This window comes from Nicotiana tabacum, chromosome 5 (genome assembly GCF_000715075.1).
Source record: "Nicotiana tabacum cultivar K326 chromosome 5, ASM71507v2, whole genome shotgun sequence".
NCBI lineage: Eukaryota > Viridiplantae > Streptophyta > Magnoliopsida > Solanales > Solanaceae > Nicotiana > Nicotiana tabacum.
The window spans coordinates 84982997-85005382 of NC_134084.1; the positions used below are offsets into that span (position 1 = coordinate 84982997).

General features: G+C 36.9%; 2 protein-coding genes across 4 annotated transcripts in view; both read right to left on the reverse strand.

Annotated features, from left to right (window-relative positions):
* Nucleotides 1-3383: 3383 nt before the first annotated feature.
* On the reverse strand, nucleotides 3384-6786 carry LOC107790585 (zinc finger A20 and AN1 domain-containing stress-associated protein 8). Of its 2 annotated transcripts, XM_016612537.2 has the most exons (3): nucleotides 6601-6742; nucleotides 4741-4878; nucleotides 3384-4164 (listed from the first exon to the last, which is right to left on the reverse strand). In XM_016612537.2, exon 3 carries the CDS (start codon nucleotides 4148-4150, stop codon nucleotides 3632-3634), a length of 519 nt encoding a protein of 172 aa, XP_016468023.1. In that variant the 5' UTR covers nucleotides 4151-4164; nucleotides 4741-4878; nucleotides 6601-6742; the 3' UTR covers nucleotides 3384-3631. The 2 variants fall into 2 exon arrangements, with proteins under 2 accessions (XP_016468023.1, XP_016468022.1); XM_016612536.2 differs by lacking the exon at nucleotides 4741-4878 and having other exon boundaries at nucleotides 6601-6786.
* A 14636-nt stretch (nucleotides 6787-21422) lies between these two features.
* Nucleotides 21423-22386, reverse strand: part of LOC107790587 (uncharacterized) — a 32912-nt gene continuing 31948 nt past the window's right edge. For both annotated transcript variants that reach the window (XM_075253732.1, XM_075253731.1), the window contains one exon: nucleotides 21423-22376. In XM_075253732.1, the coding sequence (XP_075109833.1) occupies nucleotides 22278-22376 (99 nt within the window). In that variant the 3' untranslated portion in view covers nucleotides 21423-22277. The remainder of the gene's footprint in view (nucleotides 22377-22386) is intronic.

The following is a 22386-nucleotide window of genomic DNA, read 5'->3' on the forward strand; positions in this document are numbered from 1 at the left end:
GTACTCATACTACGCTTCTACACATGTTTTTGTGTAGGCCCAAGTACATCTAACTAGCCCCGATCTTAGTTGAGAGTATGTGCTGCTTCTTGGAGACTCCAAGGTATATCTGCCAGCATCTGCAGATCTCGAAGACCCCCTCTATCCTTATTATATTGTTTTTTTTATTTCTCTTAGACATTGATGTATAGAGACATTTAGTACTTCCATAGAGTTTGTGACTTGTGACTATCGGGTGTTGGGAGTTGCTTATGCTCGAAGTTATTGATTTTACTTGTACATGCCGAGCGGCAGTTTTCAGTTATACATTTTATTTGTTGAAGTTTAGTCATTGTTTCTGTTATTATTTCAGTTATTCCGCAATTGTTAGGCTTACCTAGTCTTAGAGACTAGGTGTCGTCACGACATCTTACGGAGGGAGATTTGGGTCGTGACAGTGATGGCGGCTCCGGCGGACCTTGGTGTTCCATCCTCTACCAAAGTTATTTCTCCCTTTGTTGCTTAGCAGTTCTCTCTGAGGTATCCCTGCTGCAACATGTTTACGACTTCTTGACTGAGGGAAATTCAATCTTCGATTTTGTGCCCACGTTCCTGGTGGAACTCACAGAGGGCGTCGAATTTTCTGGTGCTCGGATCAGACCTCATGTTCGGCAGCTACTTTACCTTTGTTCCGAGCTTCTTAAGGGCATAGACTATTTTTGTAGGTGAAACACAAAAATTCTGAGCAGATAATAAGGGGGCATACCTCTCTCGTTTCGGTGAGTCCCAGCTCTTGGCCTGGGTGGGCCCTCGTCGTAGCAGAGGGAAGGTGCAGCGGGAGCCCTGACGTATGGTTGGTGTCGGTCCCTGTTGGGTCGCGAGACCGGGTGGTGCCTTATGACGTTGTCTCTTTGTTCTTTCCTAGACTTGGCTTGTACCGAGATGAGCCGATGAGTTGGTACGTTGAGTTTGTCTTCATCTACTCGGACTTCGGCATAGTAGGCATTATGGATCTCGTCCCAAGTGGTTGGAGGATATTTCATCAATGTCTCAACAGTTTTCTAGTTGCTCTTGAGCCATCCCTACCAATCCGTTATGGAAAGTTGCAACCGCTATCCCCTCGAACACGTTCGGCAGAGTCATCTTTACCTTGTTGCACTGGGCGAGGAAGTCCCTCATTCCCTCTCCCAAGGATTGCTTGATAGCGAATATGTAGTTTACTCTCGCTTCATCTTTCTTGGCTCTAGCATGTGCGGTTACGAACTTGTCGGCCATTTCCTCAAAAGTTTCTATGGAACGGGCTGGTAAATATGAGTACCATGTTAGTGCCCCTCCCATGAGGGTCTCGCCAAACTTATTTAGCTAAATAGAGGACACTTGTTCCTTGGCGAGGTCGTTGCCTTTCACGGCGGTGATGTAATGGGTCACATGATCTTCAAGGTCGGTGGTTCTACCGTATATCCTGAGGTAGGGTGGCATTTTGAAGGTCTTTGGTATGGCATGTGGGGCTGCTTCGTCATTGTATGGCTGCTCTACGAACCTGCCGGTGTCCCTTTTTGGCAGAAACTTAGGGGCGGCAGGTATCTTGTCGACTCGTTCTTGGTGTTCTTTCATCTGGTCTCAGAGTGCTTTATTTTCATTCTCCATTTCCTCTATCCTCTTTAGAACGGCAGCGATGGCGTTGTCACCTGCAATGTTAGTAATATTGTGAGTCATTCCTGTTGTTTGAGGGTTTGACCGGTTGCATTGTTCGTTTGTTCGTTGTATAGTGTATGCTCTTAGGGTTTCTGTAATCGTGCCTGGAGTGGGCCTGTTGAGCATGCTCACCAGCGTATCGGTTAGCCATGCTCTGAGGAGCTTCTTCACAACTGGTGGTGTCCCTTATTTTGTGGACATGGAAGCTCCTTTTCCGTTGGGTTTTGTTATGCTACAATAGGGGGAGGACATCTCTCGCGCCCAGGGAAGGCAGTGGGCATCACGTCTTCGCCTAGGGTTTCACAACTCTCGATGATAGCATTCATGAGGTTATCATGTAGGTTTTTGTACGTACAACGAAAGAAAAAGATCTTGGGGTTTGTGAGGTTAGTGACTTGGTTAGCTGTAGATCTAAAGGAAACTAAAAAATTAACTAAGAAATCCCCACAGATGGCGCCAAATTGTTTGACCAAAAAAATAGATCTTGGTTCAACTAGTTCAATTTATACAAATAAGGGTTGATCTTAGTTAATAATAATGTCCCAAAGACGAGATTCTCAGTAGTGTGATAAATAGCACATAAATCTATTCCAAAAAACTATGACGATATACAATAATCAATATTTAAAAACCCAAACAGAAGTAATGCAGCATTAAATAGCAATAATGATATTTATGTAAATAAATGTAAAAGAGTCACCCGAGAAAGGATGAAATCAATGAATATTCTTTCTGACAATCAAGAATGATGGATAAGCCTTTGAGTCCAAGATATTCTCGAATCCAGCAGAAAAGTGTAGGCAAAAATCTCAGTAAAAAGTTATTTTTGTGTGTTTGTGATGAGACCAGATTCTCTCTATAAAGTCAAAGTATATTTTACAAGTGAATTTCTCAGATCCCCTGTCATTGTGTCTCTAACATGTTCCTAGAAACCCTAATAGTACAAGTGCAGATAATATCCACTAGAATATTCTCTTTAATGTCTTATCTTGAAACTAACCGTTATAACTCTGTCAAGGATATTCAAACTCGGTCTCGATCATTAATGGCTCCTCAACTTAAGCCCTTGCTGACTCTTCGACCACGGCCTTCGTTGTTTCTTAAATAACTTCGACACGTGACGGCTTGGGAATGTTTCACTAATGCCACTTTGACTCAAGTATTGTAGAGATAGATTTTGACACATACAGTAAATACATAGTATCATATAAGCCATTCAAGAGAATGAAATACATCAGGTATCGGTTTTTATTTATCCATGACAGCTCTACCTTAATGATACTTCACCTGTTTGTCTCTATCCATGAAAGGTTTACCTAAATGTTGTTCGTTCCTAGGACCTGAAGATCAAATCCCTCCAAACAAGAGAGCTAGGCAGCAACATCAAAATGAAGAATCTTCAAATAGGGGTCCTTCCTTCACTTTAGCACAAAGCTCACCAAGGACAAGGTTTCCACATCCCCAAAACCAAACCCACTTTCTCCAAAGAGAAATTATAAGTGACAGCACTCAACATATTTTGAGTTGATAATAACAAATACTCCTCAGATAACACATAAGTAAATTGATCACAAACATCAGATAACACATAAGCAAATTGATTAAAGGATACACAAACATGAGCCCCACTTGACTTTTTTGTTTTTTCCCTTTTTACCCCTTTTGAGTGGATAGTCATTCTGCACAGCATATCAATCAGAACATAAAGATGAGAAAGAACAAGGACTACAAGGTCCATGAAGATATCCACCAAGCCAGCAAAAATAACAACTTACAAACTGGAGATATAATGATTGCGCCCTACTTTCATCACTTATACCATTTTCTGAACAGGGATATCTTATACCATTGACATCTAAGGGACACCTTATATGACAAAAGGCCAAAGGCCAAAGACCAACAGATTTTAAAGCAAGAACATCATACTTCAGTTCATATAACATTCAATAGAGGCTTCCTAGATCTTGTTTAGCTTTTCTGCTACAACAACAGGATTTGCTTTAGCAATAGCATCCCGACCAGCATTCTTATAATCAAATGGGCACCCGTGCTTGTCTGAATAACGATGAGCTGCACAGAAAAGATTTCCACACTTGCAATTGAAACCTGTTAAACCCACACGCTTGTGGCAAGTAGTGCACCTAGTTGGGCCAACTTTTGGCTTCACCTCTGAACTCTGACCTGAGGATAAATCTGAAGATGCTTCTGTAGAGATAACCTTTAATTCTGCTGATCCCGGTTGCACATTGATCGCACCAGTGACAATAGGCTCTTTGTCATTACTGCTTGAGCTTCCATTTACAATGTTTTCGATTGATGTAGCTGCAAATTTAGCCTGTTCCTGCTTCAGTACCATGTCCTTGTGACACTTGGAGCACATATTCATGGTGGCCGCACTACCAAAGAATCCACAGTTGTTGATGCAAAGGATGGGGCCTTCTGGAGCTTGGCAGCCTGTCTCTTTGGAAGATTCCATTTTCTGCAGTTAACCTGCCACTTGCACCACAAGCTCATTATATACAATTTCCATCATTGCAGCAAAAAGAACAAGCAAATCCCTCAACTAAGGAACACTGAGATTATCAGACAGGGCCGGCAATCCGAAATATTACATCCAATCAAAAAAAGAGGAAACATTCAAACAACCAACAATAACTAGAATTAGTCATCAACATGAATGCCTTTTGGTTGGTTCTCAGTCAACACTATAGGGGGTTTAGTTCAGTAACCTAGACAATTAATTATGACATTAGAGGCAAATGGTGAAAACTCCAGCTCTCTTTTCTTCATATCCTCTCAAAGATGTTAAGCACAATCACACAAAAAAACTTAACTGGAAAACAAATTGCTATACCGCTACAAGATCCATAAGTAGATGTAACTTAACTAGATGGCAAAAACTACATTCATTACAAGACATCTTTCTCACATATACCTCAACTTTCTGAGATATGGTTGCCTGCAAACTTCAAATTAACTTAACCAACCCTTATTTAGACTTTGCAAGAACATAGGAGTTCAAAATTGTGATTACATTGTAAATCAACCAAAATTTGAGTTCCTTACAAAATAGAATTATGTGAATCCAGGTGAAACTACTTCTGACAAGCAAACTGGATACTTAAGCTGCCCAATCTAGCAGAGATATCCAAGGCTCCATCCTTGCTCAGCTAACTGCTGACTTGCTAACATAGCCAGCCCATTCTTGTAAATGGTAACAGCAAATCGTCATACATTAAAAAGAATATGTGTTGCTTAAGAATTCTTCTTGTAGCCAATTAGAATAGCGTAGAAAGACGGGCAACTTATTCTTATGTTTCTTTTTTAACAATACAAGTTCAGCAAACACTAACTCCTTCAAGAAAAAAACCAAACACTAGCTGTCACCAAAACAGAAGTGGTAAAAGACCGACAGGAAGACATAGCTGCAACCATGGTGGTAAGCAAAAGCTTGCACTTCAATCATTGTCATATAACTTAATATGGTCCATCAACATGGAATTTCAACTATTCAAGGGTTTCCACCAAAAGGAGCATGATTAGTAAACTCAATTATCTAGACAAATACAAAACAGTCTAAATATCCTTCTGTTGCTAATCTATTATTGCATATAGCATGAATTCAAGAAATTTGTCAACTGAATGCACAGATAGATCTCAGAGATGCCGAGACAACTGTTGTTTGCATGAATAGTTATCCAAGATCACGGCACTCCTTTATGTCATTAAACTGCTTAATATTTCTCATCGTGGAAAAAACTGGCTCAGCATACAATCACCTCGAAGTGAATGGTAGTTATTGAAAGATCATCAACTATTACACTAGCAAAGAAACACAAAAAGATCAAGTTTATCCAACTAGAATTCCTTACTAAGAAACTGAAAGCTTAGCAAAGCACAATTCAACAAAATGATGCAAAAAAGACCTTTAAAAAGTATAACACAAAAGACATTCACTTCTGACAAAGATCAAAGAAACAGTAGAAAAAGCTAAGTGCAAAAGCTAAGTGCACATATTAATGTTTCAATATTTCCGCTCCAACATTTAACACGATGAATGATAAACAACTCCATCTATGTGAACTTAGGATAACGGAAGAGGTAGGTTGATGGTTAGGATATAAATAGTCATGCTTTTGTTAGACAATGATATTTTAACAAGGGGATTCAAAAGACCGGAACTTGTGCCTTAAAACAAACTTTGAACTAACTTTGCCACTACAAGGGGATTCAATTGAACCCATTCCTTGGCTGTGGCTCTGCCACTGCCCACAAAGAATACAGATGATTCATATAGTTGAAGCCAACTAGTTTGGGAATTGGGACGAGGCATCATTGATGATTAATGAAAGGGGAAAAAAAAGTGAACATATAAAACCCCAACTCAGCACAGAACTCAACTGCTTATGCACAGCAGCACATGTTATTTAGATGATTCAGATAGCAGCAATACTTCACATAAAAACAGATATGGTAAATTCTCAACTAAGAAGCAAGAAATCAGCATTATTCCACATGGGTTGTAAAGCAATATCCTAAAAATCAAAACTTTAAACTTATGACACGACGCCATAACATTGGGAAAAAAAGAACCATAATAATCCAAATCTAACAAAGTAGTTCACAAAAAAAAAAAAAAAAACCTCTTTTAACGCATAAACGCTAGAACACATGCTTAATTTTAAACAAAAAAGGGAAAATTGAAGAAAAGCCAACAAAAAATCAATAAAAGTCGAAAACTTAACCCGATCTTCAGTTTCAAATTCGAAGCCCAGGAAAAAAAAGGCCTAGAATCACCCGATTAAAAAACAATTATTATTATTATTATTATTATTATAGAAATAACAAGAGAAGAACATAAAATTAAAATCAATTATTATGGGAGAAAGAAAAACCAAAAATAATCAAAAAGCAAAAAAAGTATACCTTAATCGAAGCGATAAATCGAGAAGTCGAGAGGTGAAGAAAAGAGGAAGAAATTGAGAAAGATTAGAGAGAGAGAGGCCTAAAAAGAGAGAAGAAAGAGAAAGAGGAAGATTGAATTGTAAAACTGCGGAAAATGATTTTTCGTCCCCTTTTATTTAATTGTAATTTCATTAACAGAATAACTTTATTTGATTATGGTTTTGGACTGATAAATTAATTTGAAACGGAATGCTTTTGGGAGTTTGGAGTGTGGCCCAAGCTTTCTTTTCTTCACCTGCCCTTACCGAACTTCTATTTTACCGTTTTGCCATTCCTTTTTCCATACGTATCGACCTCCTCTTTCCGAGAGAGACGGGCCAATTAAATTTAGTGGGCGTTTGGACTTAAGAATTGCAAAATTTCCAAAAACAAAAATGAAAAAAAAATCCAAACTGAAAATGGTATTTGAAAATTAGAGTTCTGTTTGGACATAAATATAATTTTGGATTGTTTTTGAAGTTTTGTGAGTGATCCGAGTGAAAATTTTAAAAAACAGCTTTTGGAAGTTTTTCAAATTTTCGAAAAATTTCAAAATGCATCTTCAAGTGAAAATTGAATTTTTTTTTAACAAACGCTGATTTCGAAAAAAGTAAAGATTTTTCGAAAAAAGGGAAAAAATTTCTTATGTCCAAACGGGCTCAATCATAGTGTTAAGCTTAGGAATTTACTAGTATAATTTAATTTATATATATTTCGTACGTATTTCCTTTTTCCTTCTTTTGGAGCTAGTTAGATAGAGCTGTCAAAACGGGCTAGCCCAGCTCAAGCCTCGTGAGCTTTTAGATTTGGTGGGCTAGGGCGGGCCGGCCCTCCATCTATATGAGCCTTAAAATGGCCAAGCCAGCCAAGCCCTAAGAGGGCCGCGGGCTAGGGCGGGCCAACTCTTCAATTTTTTTAGAAAAAAATATTTCTTCAAATCTTTAAATATTTTATCGTGACATAATCTTTTAATTATATGAACGACTTCTGTTTATTTAGAATGTACAAGAATCTTGATATTTGACAAGGAATCTCGTAATTGAAATGCAAATTCTCGTTATCTCTAACTCTTATTTTTTTAACGATACATGAATATTTTTTTTGTACTTTTCTTTCACTTTCCTTAGGTTCATGAATTGCTTCAATGAGTTTATATGTTAAGGTTTAACATTATTTGTTAATTTCATCATTATAGTCCGTAAAATTTTAAAATTCATGAAATTTGCTAGTGTTGTCAATTTTCTTTGCGTATTAAAACTTGACATTTTACTATACTGAAGAGCAATTTAATAATTAATAATATATTAAAGTAACCAAACTGATCATTGGCCACTTAAAGTAATATTTTCTTTTAAAAAAATTTATTATTGGCCACTTAAAACTTTCATAGTTCGTTGTTAATTAAGCAAAAGAAAAAATAATCGTGTCATACTACATGCATATCAAAAATATAAATTCTAGTTGATATGAAATGATAAATTAGCAATCTAAGTTTGGAAAATGGGGATTATAGTTAACATTTTTTTAGTTTTTATTTTTTTAAATATTTAAATTTGAATTTAATTAATTTTTGGCCCATGGGCCGACCCAGGCCCAGCCTCGATCAAGTCTCAAGGGCCAGCGGCTGACTTGGACCTGGCTTATAAGCCTCACTTTTAAATGGACTAAAAAAATTCAAACCCAGCAGCCCTACCCAAATAGCGGCTGGGTTGGACTGGCCTCACGGGCCAAGCCTATTTTGACGGCTCTATGGTTAGATCTTTGACTGCTTGTCAAGGGCTTGAAAGTTAATTATGAAAACTTAAATAGATACTATGTTTTAAGAATACTGCTGACAACTATGCCCTGTTAATTGTTCTGAAATAAAACTTAATTGGACCAACAATCTTATCCTAATTTTTCGATAAATGGGATTCAATTGAGCCATGTCAAAACACTTAGATTCACTACTGATATCAGCCCATAATAAAAAGGTGTCAAATAAATTGGATGAGTTGAATCAAGACATGTTAAAGTAACGAGTACAACCTAATCATAACCCGTTCAAAGCTTGCTTGAATTTATATTAGGTTGCGTCAACTTAGACTAAATAATGGATTACTATAACCTACAGCTAACTCAAAACACGTTTTAATTATTTGTTTGTTATTAATTGTGTAATTTGTTTGATTCTCAAACCAAATTACTCCAACTTGGATTATGTACAAAACAGACTCTAAAATATGCGCATAACTCAAATCTAAACTGAAGCATATTAAGGGTGCGTTTGGTATTGAAGGAAAATATTTTTCAATTTTCTTATGTTTTGTTGGCTTAAATATTTTGCAAAATATTTTCATGACGAATTCATTTTCCTCGGATTAGAGAAAAATATTTTCCTTATCAAGAGAAGAGAAAACATTTTCAAAAACTCTTTTTCAACCTTCCCCACGCTCACCAACCCACTCCACACCCCCACACTCACCCACCCAACCCCTTTCTCAAAAAAAACTTCTTTTTTTTTTCTTCAAATTTTAGTTTTTTTTCGTCGCCACCCACCTTGCTCCCCCCTCCCCCACAATTTTTTTTTTTACTTTTTTGATAATATCAAATTTCTGTTTTTTTTATTTTTATGCACCACCCACTCCCCAGCTGCCCCCCTCCACCCCACCCCCACCCCGCACAAAAAAAAAGTTTTTTTTGTAATTTTCAATTTTTGTTTTTTCGTTTTACTGCACCACCCAAACCCACCCCCACCTCGCACAAAAAAAAGGTTTTTTTTTCCTTTTTTTGTAATTTTAAATTTCTGTTTTAAGTTATGAGTTCAGAAGTTTATGTGTTTAGAAGTTTATGAGTTTAGAAATTATAAAATTTATGGTTTTGAAAGTTTATCGGTTCGAAAATTTATGAAATTTGTGGGTTCGGAAGGTTGTTGGTTCCAAAGTTTATGACTTCATGTTTATTGTATCAAAATTATTTATGAATACTCTTGAGAAGTTATTTTCCTTAATTTGCGTACCAAACACCGAAAAATGAATAAGATTACAACTTGTTTTTCATGAAAACATTTTCTTGGAAAATATTTTCCACGAAAAATATTTTTCGTTATACCAAACACACCCTAAAAAGGTTATAATTTTATGGGCTATTGTGCTCAATACCGATGTTGAATGCACGGGAGCCCTGAGGGCGGGTTAGTGGTGCCATGTGTTGTATCCTTGCAGGTAAGTTGGTGTAGAATGCTGGACTAAAATGTTGAGGAATGGAGCGCCACTTCAATTAATAGGTTTGTCAGATTTTTTTTTCATTAATAGTGCAGGTGCGTCACACTAGTAAGCCATCTTCTTGTAATATTAATGCCCCCAAAACTGACGTACCGTTAAGTGTAATTTGAGAAGATGGCGCGCTGAGTAATTGCACCTTCAGTGTAAATTTTAAAATGAAGATGTTATTAATGGACGCGCCTTCCTTATATTTTTTATTTACTCAGAAGGCTCAATGGGGTGATGCACCGTCAGTTGAAATTACATTCAACCGTCTCACATTGATATGACAAATGTCTAACATTACAACTTTACGGAAGACTCACTGTCAAGTTGCGCCTTCTATGAAAAGTGGAAGGTTTGCGTATTGAATGCGCCTTTTGTTAGGAAAAAAGAAATACATGCATTTGGATTTTGTATATAACCGATGTTATTTTAAGATGTATATAATGTGTTTGAATGCACCGGAGATTGTTAAAAGATTAGTATTATTTCGTAATTTGTAATCTAATTGCCAAATATTAGTATTATTTATTAATTATAATTGCTACTTTATGTAGGTTTTAAAATGTCAATTGATCAGCGTGTAAGGATTGCGGTGTACTAGGGCGGTGAGATAATTTATGAAACCGACACAGTTAGATATAATTATGGTACTCGTGCCATTGTAAAACTTTCGCTAAATGTTGAGTATGAGTGGCTAGTTAGGAACTTGCATATTAGGATGAAAACCAACCCTAACGAGGTAACGCTTGTTTCTCCGGTAGGTGGCCATGTCAGACCACACAAGGTATTAATCGATATAAAGAAATTCATATTGTTGATAATGAGTCATTACAAGATTTTTTGAGGGCACCTGACAGATTAAAGCATATGATGAATTTTGATGTGCTTGAGATGTTTATTAAAACTAAATTATTGGATGTTGTTGAGTCCACAAATATTTTTCACGAGTCATCTCTGCTTTCTAATGTGCCATCTTTTAATCTTAATGAGCCTTCATCCGAAGCTTATGTACCATGTACTGATCCACTAGGTAGTTATTCAAAATTTCATAATTTTACAAGGTTGCTATCATAAAGTACAGCACCAGAAATTGAACGAACACCTAGTAGCTACGGTCATGGTTGTACTAGTTTTGGCACATTGTTTTCCATTAAAAATTATCATTATCATAGTTTTAGAGATGGTGCGGGAACCATTAATGTAACCAACACATTTGAGAATAATAAAATCTAACATATTTCAATATTTTCAGATATACTGGCTTGTGTTGAAGCCAATGCTCATGTCGACGAAGGGGGTGATGACTCTAACAGTGATGCCTAGAACGACGCATATGAGTCAGATAAGGTTGACGAATATGGTTTTGATCAAGATATTGACGATGATAGCCAACCGTAAGTCGATGATGTACAACAGACACAACCATTTCATAGGGAGAACGTTCCATTTTTATATGATACTCAGGGGCGTCCAGAGGTGTTTGCATCTACTCGTGATTCAGAGGGTGTTCGTTGCAAAATTTGGATGGATGATAATGCAACTGCTCTTGAGTCTAGAATGTTGCTCCCCACCAAAGAGAGACTGAAAACAGATGTGAAATTATGGAGTTTGCAGGCAAATAGGATGTTTAAGGTATGAGAAGCAAAAAAGAATTATTGGACTATTCATTGCAGGAGGTGGGAATTCGGATGCAAGTGGATGCTCAGAGGAAGGAAAACTCAAACCAATTTATGGACAATTGGAAAATACTATGGCAAGCACACCTGTCTGATGGGTGTAATCCCAGAGGATCATTATAACTTGGATATTAACATTATTGCTTCTTTGTTGTTACCTTATGTTAGGAACAATCCTTAGTTCAAGCTTAAAGAGGTGCAAACTACAGTCAAGGTTGCAGTTTCACACACTCCGTCATACAAAAAAGCTTGGCTCGATCATAATCGTGCATTCGAGATAATATACGGTGACTTTAATGAGTCACTTGCATAGCTTCCTATATATATGAATGCACTCAAGCATTTTAATCCAGGAAATGTGGTGGAATGGGTACATGCAGATCAGTCAACAGCGGAGACAAATATTTTTAAATATGTTTTTGGGCATTTAAACCTTGTATTAAAGGATTTAAGATACATACCTGTTATATCGATTGATGGCACTCACATTTATGGAAAGTACGACTTAAAGATGTTAATTTTTGTGACTGCAGATGCAAATGGGCAGATACTCCCATTAGCATTTGTAATTATTGATAAGGAGTCAAAAGATGCTTGATCGTGGTTCTTGTCATATCTTGGAGTGAATGTTGTAAAAAGGTCACACGGGAGTTGCATACATATCAGATCGGGCTCCTGGAATTCTTCGAAGTTTTGAAAAGTACGTCCAGCTGCATGAGCCGAATGCATATTATCGGTTATGTCTTAGGCATTTGAAAAGCAATTTCAACTCCAAGTTTTTCGAACAAGGAGATAGATGGAATGATGTGGCATGTAGCTACCCAACACCAAGAATGCAAATTCAAAAATGTTATGCAATGTATAAAATATGTGAATTCGGCGGTGATACAATCTATATAGCCATCGAGCAATTTGGATTCTAATTACTTTCATAACGGAGCAGCTATATGTATAATTTTGCCAATAATTAAATACTACATTATATTTGGTGTCTATACTTGTAATATTTAGCTCCCTACTATAAATAGCCCTTAAGGCTCTCATTTTAGACTTATCTCATTTTGATACTGAGATTACGAACTCCTTTATTGAGTGTTATGGATGAATTCCTTTGTTAATTAAACACTTTTAAGATGACTTTTATGGGGATTCCTCCCCTTGAGGATTATCTTATAGTTTAGGGTTGATTAGGAGTTAAGTTGAAGGGTATTTGTGTTTGATTTCAAGTGTTCTTCAATTTTCCTAATTAGTTTTTTGCTAAATTCTATCTTTCTCGCTTTTTATTTGTGCTCTTGTTCTTTTTGCTTCCGCGTTCGCATCATCATGGTATCAGAGCATAGGCTAAGAATGTGTTTCTATAAATTCCTTATTTATTGCACTGATTTCATATTAAAAAATTTGAATTGATTTGTTGGAGGTTATTTGATACTTGAGGATGCTTCATATTGTTCCTTGAGCTATATATTGTTGTTTCCTAGCTGAAAGGTGAAATATGGCTCCAAATCATGGTAGTCATTGTTAAGTATTGAAGCTTGGAAGAAGAAACTTGAAAATAGGTTTCATTGATTCATGTTTGTTTGAAGAAATTGTTGTTTGAGGCTTGTTCGTGGAGTTATGGGAACTTGTATCTCAAATTTGGTGAGGTTTGGTGAAGATTTGAGGTGTTTTTGATTGGATTTGAGATTAAAAAATGAAGAACTTGAGGAAGAATGCTGGAATTTCGTTTTTTGCTGAAATAGCCCAAATTTGTCCATTTTGCACCAGTGACCACCTTGCGTCGGTAATCACTTTTCTATCCAATTTCAAATATAGCATTTTTCAATTTATTTTTCCTTTTTAAAGTATATTCTAGCTAGTTTACCTAAGTATTAGTTCATACTTAGTGATAAACAAGTTTTTGTGTACTTTATTTTATTTCGTGCTAATTTTGTTTGTGTTTTTTCTCTTTAGTTTCGTTGTTAATTTCTTGTTTTCATTGTCTGTTAGTTATTTTAGCTTCTTTGTTGAGTTACATAAACTTCATTCTCGCCTGGAAGTTGGAAGAACCACTCGGAAGTGCCTTAATTGAGTTTAATATCAACTTTGGATATGTATCCAAGAGTGAAAAAAGACTTGAGCGGTGAGATTCTTAGAGTATGTGCCTAAAAGTCGAGTGCACAAAAGTGATAAAATTTGAGTGCAATCTTTGGGAGATATATTAAGGAAGTGAAACAGAGAGGTCCTTTTACTTTTAACTTATTATCTTTGCTCGCAGGTTGTCTTTGAATATTGGAGATACTACAACTCCAAGGGAGGGAGTCTCCGATGAGACTATTTTGGATGCTTTAAAAGCTTTGATTTTGAAAGTTGATAACATGAAACAAGTGGTCAAGTCTCAGACAACCTTCTTAATCAATGGCAACGCTTGTCACCTAATCCTAACCAAGGAGTGGGAACTAGTGCAACACAATAAACTAGTTCCACTCTAACCACACCATACATTGCAAGGCTAATCAATCAACCACAAACTAGATAAGCAAGAGTTGAGCAACAACAACAACCTCAAAATGACTTTGATGATGGTTTGGACTATGATGAGCAATATGATGAATCGGTTAGCATCCAACCAAGGAGGAATGGACAAGGTGGCTTTAGAGGGAGAGGTGGAAGGCATGGTAGGGCATATCAAGGTAGAAACTTGGATGATATTTATGATTATGGTTATGGTAGAAATGAAGAACATTGGTAGATGGTGGGAAGATTGTATTTGGAAAAATCAAGTTATTACATCGAGTTAATTATGTACTGATATGTCATGACACGTGGATCAACAAAGGAATGACAGTTGGCGAAGAATAGTTGAAGAGGCACTAGATTTAACAAGCACGGGCAAAGATCCAAGAAAACCAGAAGGAATGGGTGCCCGAACCTCTTGATAATCAGAAGAAGCATCGGGAGAATGAACCTAAATAGCAAAAGAGTATAGATTCATATTATTGATAATTAATGAGCATTAATTATGGAAAACGTTATAGAATCTGTACCGAAAGAGTTACGATTATCAATTATAACATTACATTGAATGTCATTAATTGTCCATAATAATGCCATTATGGAAGGAGAGAAACATAGTACTTAGAAATAGCTATAAAAGGTGAGGAATGAACATTTGTAAGGACAAGAAATACTACTGGAATATACTGATTTACTTTGCTTTTTATCCATCTATTATTTACATCAATTATTCTTATTTCTATTTGATTATCAGTAACCCGAGTTCTTCTAAAAACAAGCTTTGACCGGAAATCTTATTTTTGGTTAAACAAATTGGTTCTGTTACCGGAAATCTGATAATCATCTGCTTTCCAAATCGACTCTTTTATCAAAAATAATAATGTTGAATGTCAACGATAATAACCAACACAATTTACCACTCCAAGAAGATCCACAACATCAACTGAACGAATAAGATGACAGAACCCCACCTCCTTTGCCACAACATTCTCAGCGACAGTCACGAGAGAGGACTACTAACAGATCTGAATCGAATGAAAATGACAGACTTGCAAATGATCAAGCTATCGATAAAGCTCTTAAAAAATTAATTGCTCAACAGGTTAACAATCTCTCCAGGCTTTTACCAACCAGTTGCCAGTTGCACCGCCAACACCAACTGCAAATAACAACACTTTGGAAAACCCTCGTTCTGGACTCATTAATTCTGGTAGTGGTGGAACTCCTAGTGAGTCTCGTGATGGAGAACCAGGTAACACAGTTAATTCTGATTTACAAAATTTAGTATTGACTTTGCAGAAATAGCTCAAGGAGAAGAGCAGCCACATAGAGTAAATACCTGGAGTACTGCCTGTAATCAAGGGAATAGATATGGACTAATATTCACAACAACCTTGGAAGCCAAGTGTTGCTCCTCTACCAATTTCGATGAAATTCAAGATGCCCAATATTCCAAAATACGATGGAACAACTGATTCACGAGACCACGTAATTGCATTCACAACCGTTGTAAAGGGCAACGACTTGACCAAACAAGAAATTGAATCAGTATTGGTCAAAAATTTCGGAGAAATACTCATTAAGGGAGGATTAATATGGTACTCTTTTTTACCCGAAAATTCTATAGATTCTTTTGCTGAGCTTGCAGATTCATTTATCAAAGTACACTCGGGAGCTCAAAAAGTCAAAAAAAGAATGAAGGATATTTTCAAAATAAAGCAAAGAGATTCGGAGTTGCTCAGAGAATTTATAGACAGATTCCAGTGTGAGAGGATGATGTTGACGCGCGTACCTGATAACTGGGCAGCTATGGCGTTTGCCAATAATCTAAATGAGAAAAGTTCAGAAGCCATAAGACAACTCAAGGAAAATCTACGTGAATTTCCAGCAACAACTTGGAATGATGTTTACAATAGATACAACACGAAGCTGCGGATAGAAGAAGATACCATCACTCAGTCTCGAAAAGAGGAGAGGGTAAGTTCTAGACGTGCCGAAACTGAAAAAAGGTCCGGTAAAAATAGGTACGAGCCCTACATGGGACCAGCATGAAGAGATTCACATTCAAAGCAGGATAACTCAAGGTACGATCATAGATTAAGAGATAGAGAGTTAGGTTCATCATCAAGGTTCGGAAAAAAGCGAAATGCACGAGAGACGCGAGATGATGATAAAGGCTCGAAGGCGAAAATTGGCGGTTACAATTTTAATGTTAGCACATCAGAGTTAGTAGCAGTATTAAGAAGCATGGGAGATAAGGTACAATGGCCAAAGGAAATGAGATCAAACCCGAATAGACGAAATCCTAATTTTTGGTACGAGTTTCATAACGATCATGGTCACAAAACAGCGGATTGCAGCTTGCTGCAAGGTGAAGTTGAACATTTGTTAAAGTAAGGTATCTAACCGAATTGTTCAGTGAAAAGGGTAAGCAAACGTATATGAAGAACAAGCAGGAGCCCCTTAAACCCCTTTCACCAAAGAGGACAGTTAATGTCATAAGCAGAGGAGAAGAAATTAATGGCGTAACATATACAGCAGCCAAAAAGGTTTCAAAAATTACAGTCACACACGGGAAGCGAGTTCGAAAGGTTTTGGAAGAAGAAAGTATTATATTTGATGATGCAGATGCAGACGGCGTGCTAACCCCGCACAATGACGCATTGTTAATATCTTTACTTGTACATGACACTAATGTGAAACGAGTTTTAATTGATCCAAGTAGCTCCGTGAATATCATTCTGCTAAGAGTGGTAAATGAAATGCAAGTTGAAGATAAGCTAATACCCAAGGCATACACCTTATCTGGTTTTGACAACTCGAGCGTCGTAACAAAAAGGGAGATAATACTCACCACGTACGCAGAAGGAGTTGTCAAAGACACAAAATTTCAGGTGGTAGAGATGGACGTGGCTTACAATATGATTCTCGGTAGACCATGAATTCACGAAATGGATGTTGTTCCATTTACCCTACATCAAGTTATTAAATTCCATTCACAATGGGGAATACGGCAAATCCATGGTAACCAGCAAGCGTCTAGGAGCATTAATTCCGTAGCAGATTCAAGGGCAAAAAATAAAGAGAAATAGCAATCACAGAATCCAGTTGAGGATGCTGCAACACAAGCCTCAATTGAGCACGGGCGAACAGATGTAGACTCGAGACCCGATACCATCCAAGAGCCAGAGGAAAATGAAAACATCAAAACAATGATTGAGGAATTGGAAGCTGTAGTATATTTGCACCTTGTCCTGAAAGGAAAGTCTATATTGGGGCCAACCTAAGCCAAGAAATGAAAATAAGTTGACTGAATTTTTGAAAACTAACATGGATTATTTTTCCTGGTCCCATTCTGATATGACAGGAATACCTCCGGAAGTGATGACCCACAAGTTAAATGACGATCCATCATACCCATCTGTTAAACAAAAGAAAAGAAAGCAAGGATCTTTAAAAAATTAGGTGATTCAAGATGAGGTACAAAAACTTTTAAAAATTGGGTCCATACGCGAGGTAAAATATCCAAATTGGTTAGCTAATACTGTAGTAGTACCTAAAAAGAATGATAAGTGGCGAGTTTGTGTAGATTATACTAACTTAAACAAAACTTGTCCTAAAGATTCTTTTCCATTACCGCATATAGATCAACTAATTGATGCCACTGTAGGACATGAATTGTTAAGTTTTTTAGATGCATATTCAGGGTATAATCAAATAAAAATAGATCCCATAGATGAGGAAAAAACTTCAATTATAATTGACAGGGGGACTTACTGTTACAAAGTAATGCCATTTGGTCTCAAGAACACTGGAGCCACATATCAAAGGTTGGTGACCAAAATGTTTCAAGAACATTTAGGGAAAACCATGGAGGTTTATATAGATGATATGTTGGTCAAGTCACAACAAGCAGGGGATTATATCCAACACTTGTCTGATACATTTAAGATTCTTCGTAAATTTAACATGAAGTTAAACCCTGAGAAATGTGCATTTGGAGTTTTGTCAGGTAAGTTCTTGGGATTTCTTATTTCTAACCATGGCATTGAAGTAAATCCTGCGCAGATTAAAGCTATTGAGGAAATCCCAGATACACTGACAAGTAAAAAAGAGGTATAGAGACTGACAGTGAGAATAGAAGCTTTGGGAAGATTGATTTCAAAATCATCAAAAAAATGCTTCAGGTTCTTTTTAGCCCTAAAAAAGCAGGATCAATTTGAATGGTCTGAAGAATGTCAACAGGCGCTTAAAAATTTGAAAGTATATTTGTCAAATCCACCGTTGTTTGTGAAATCAAAATATGGGGAGAAACTACTCATCTACCTTACTGTTTCAGAAGTAGCGGTAAGTGTTATGTTAGTTCGAGAAGACCAAGGTAAACAGTCTCCAATTTATTATATGAGCAAGTCATTATTAGATGCTGAAACTCGGTATCCTCATCTAGAAAAGCTTGTACTAGCATTAATCATGGCATCTAGGAAGTTAAGACCTTATTTTCAATGCCATCCCATCTCTGTAGTAACCGCATATCCCTTGCATAATATATTGCATAAACAAGAGTTATCATATAGATTAGCCATGTTGGCCATAGAACTAAGTGAATATGACATTACATATCAACCCAGAACTGCAATAAAGTTACAGGTTTTAGTAGATTTCGTGGCCGATTTTAGTCAAGGGATACAACTAGAAGCAGAAAAGAACTACAGGTATTTAACGAGTCTAATCCAGGAACTTGGACCTTATTCACTGATGGTTCATCGAATGTGAAAGGGGCAGGTTTAGGTATTATTTTGGTACCACCCACGGAAGAAACAATATGACAAACCATAAAATATCGCCCTATAACTAACAATGAGGCAGAATATGAAGTTGTGATTGCATATTTAGAACTAGCACGAGAGCTTGGTATAGAACAAGTCGTAATCAAAAGCAATTCACAGCTCGTAGTTAACCAAATACTGGGGACTTATATAGCCAGAGAGGCAAGAATGCAGTAGTAACTGGTAAAGGCATGTGATTTGGTCAGGCAGTTTCAAACTTGGAAAGTCGTGCAGATACCAAGAGAGGAAATGCAGAGGATGATGCCCTAGCTAATCTTGCATCTGCTGCAGAAGTAACGAATGACGAAAATGCTTCTGTGATTCATTTATTTCATTTCGTACTTGATCAAGACAAAAACGACGTAAATTTCAATAACCTAATTTGGGATTGGAGGAATGAGATTGTCAATTTTTTGCAATATGGAATTTTACCTGAAGATAAGAAAAATGCTCAAGCACTTGCAAAAAAGTTGTTCGATATTGTTTAAAGCAAGACAATCTTTATCGTAAAATGTTCTGTGGTCCTCTAGCAAGATGCCCCAGGCCTTCTCAAACAGAGTATGTGATGGGAGAAATACACGAGGGACATTGTGGAAATCACGCAGGAGGAAGATCTTTAGTAAAAACCATGATTAGAGCCGGCTATTATTGGCCAAAAATGGAAGAAGACGCGGAAAATTTTGTAGCTAAATGTGACAAGTGCAAAAGATACGGTAACAACATGCATCAACCTGCTGAATTATTACATCCAGTTATTGCACCGTGGCCTTTTTATGAAATGGGAGATGAATATCGTGGGTCCACTACCCCAAGCCAAAGGCAATGTAAGATTTCTGTTAGTACTCACTGATTACTTTACTAAGTGGGTAGAAACAGGAGCTCTTAAACAGGTACGAGAAAAAGAGGTCAGAGATTTCATTTGGCGAAACATCATATGCCGATTTGGTGTACCAAAGGAAATCGTATGTGATAGTGGCCCGCAATTTATAGGCACACAAATCACAGAATTTTTTCAGAGTTAGCAAATTAAAAGGATTACTTCAACGCCTTACCATCCAGTGGGTAATGTGCAAGCTGAATCAATGAATAAAGTCATTATCAACTACTTGAAGAAAAGATTGGAGGAATCTAAAGGCAATTGGCCAGAGGTGTTACCTGGAGTCTTATAGGCTTATCGAACAACCACAAAAACAAGTACGGGGGAAACACCATTCTCACTTGTATACGGAGCTGAAGCCTTAATTCCAGTCGAGATAGGGGAACCAAGCACGAGATATACACAAGCAACTGAGGAATCAAATGAAGAAGAGATGCGAGTAAACCTGGATTTACTTGAAGAAAGGAGGGAAGCTGCATTAATAAGGATGGCAGCGCAAAAACAAGTTATGGAACGATACTATAACCGGAAAGCTCGTCTCAGATACTTTAAGATTGGGGACTTCGTACTCAAGAAATTTTTCCAATCAACGAGGGCAGCTAATGTAGGAAAGTTAAGTCCAACTTGGGAAGGACCTTATAAGATTCATGGTATCGCAGGAAAAGGAGCATACAAACTGGAAACAATGGATGACAAGATTCTATCTTCAAATTGGAATGTTGTTCATCTGAAAAGATACTATTTCTAAGGAAAAGAAATACCCACGGGTAGGTACCCTCATTAATAACTTTTATTTTTGAATTGTTAAAATTTTACTAACAATTTTAGATGATAGGCAAAAAGCTATCCCGTACTAAATGATGAATTACGACCTGAAATGACACGTGGAAAGAACATAATTCCCGGTCTAGGGTTACAACTGTTCTGATGGAAATTTAAATAGGTTAAGCCGTCTTCATCTAAAATCGTACCTCTGAGTCCCGTATGTTTTTCCTTTTCAGGAAAAGGACCGCATGGAAGGAATAATCAAGTGCTCGAGATTTTACTTCAAAGCTCAAACACTTGGGGGACTATATAATATATATATATGATATATGTATAAAGAAGGCAAAGAAGACTGAAAATAATTAAAGTTCAAGTGAAGCCCAAAAGTCTACTCATCAAATGTATCAAGTTCAGAGCAAAGTCACGAGCCAATAACACAAGCCAATCAAAACATCTTCATATAGATTTCAAAATCTTATGATGTCTAGGTTAAAGGCAGTATTTAGCCATGGGTTATAAAAAATCCTTGGATTTTCTTTCCTTTTTTGCAAATCTGTTGTAAAGAAAACAGTTACGAAAAAGTTATAGAAGATATTTAAATACATGTAAGATGTTATTTAAACATGACAAAGCTCAAATGAAAACTTTATCAAAGTTATTTCAAGAAACATGGTGTTCCTATTTCTTTTTTCGTATACTTACACCGTTATGAAGTTGATACGTCTTCTTCATTAAGTATCGTATATAAAATGACCCTCTTTTATAATTTCATGTCTGATTCAAAGATACATGAAGTTAGTAAAGCGTTTTATAAAAAAAATGCAAAAAGGGTAAGACGAAAACCCATGAATTAAAAAGCAAAACCTTGAATTTATATAATGAAACAAGGCAAAAAGAGTAAAACAGAAACTCAAGATAATTAAGTTGAAACAAAAACTTTATAATATTAAGACTAAGTCATAAACTGATTGTCATATTTTTACAAAATGCCCCAAAAAGGTCTGGGGACTTGTCATTTCCAAAAACTGAACCCCCAAATGGGACCAGGGGTAAAACCACATTCCACCAAAAAAAAGAAAGGGAACTTCATAAACTTTCACTGGAGAGCAGAAGAAGAGTCTAAAGCAGCATCATTAGCAGGCTCGATTTGATTTGAAGGAGCTGGGACATCCACCACGCCTACATTAGCTTCAATATACTCATGAGTATCAGCCATAGGAGAAGAAAAACTTTGGTCTTGCTGAGTTTTCTCAATGGTTTCCTTTATCTTAGCCAACTCAACATCCAAATTAAAACCTTCTTGGCTAGCCTCCACTAGGGTATCATGGCATGTATTTAAGATAACCCAATTTACTTCAATAGCAGTTTTGTCCTCGAGAGCTTCATAATCCTTCTCCTATTGGTCAATCTCATTTTTGAGTTCTTCCTTCTCGGCCAAAGAAGCATCATAAAAGGATTGCAAAGGGGCAAGTGAACTTTCTAAGAATCTAACCTTATCGGAAGATACACGAAGATCCTCTTGGGTCTAGGTCTAGGTCTGAACAAGTTCACCTGCATAAACTTCTTTTTCGTTCAGTAAAGCCCTCAATCCTCTAATCTCTTCACTGGCCTTGGAGAGTTGCTCGGAAAAAGATGTCTCAAGGAGATTTTTATCCTTGCCAGCCTGATTGGAATAAGCCTTCTCAACTGCTAGCTCCGATGCCATGACTCTTAGCTGCTGCTCTAAGGTACACTTGCTCTCTTCTAGAACTTCCATCTTAAGTTGCAGACTTTCTTATTGTTCTTTCCAATTGTCTGGTTCAATTTGATAATCAAGCATTAACTGCTCCGTATGAGAAACCCTCTTCATCATCTCTGTGCCAATAAGATTGATCTAAAAAAAG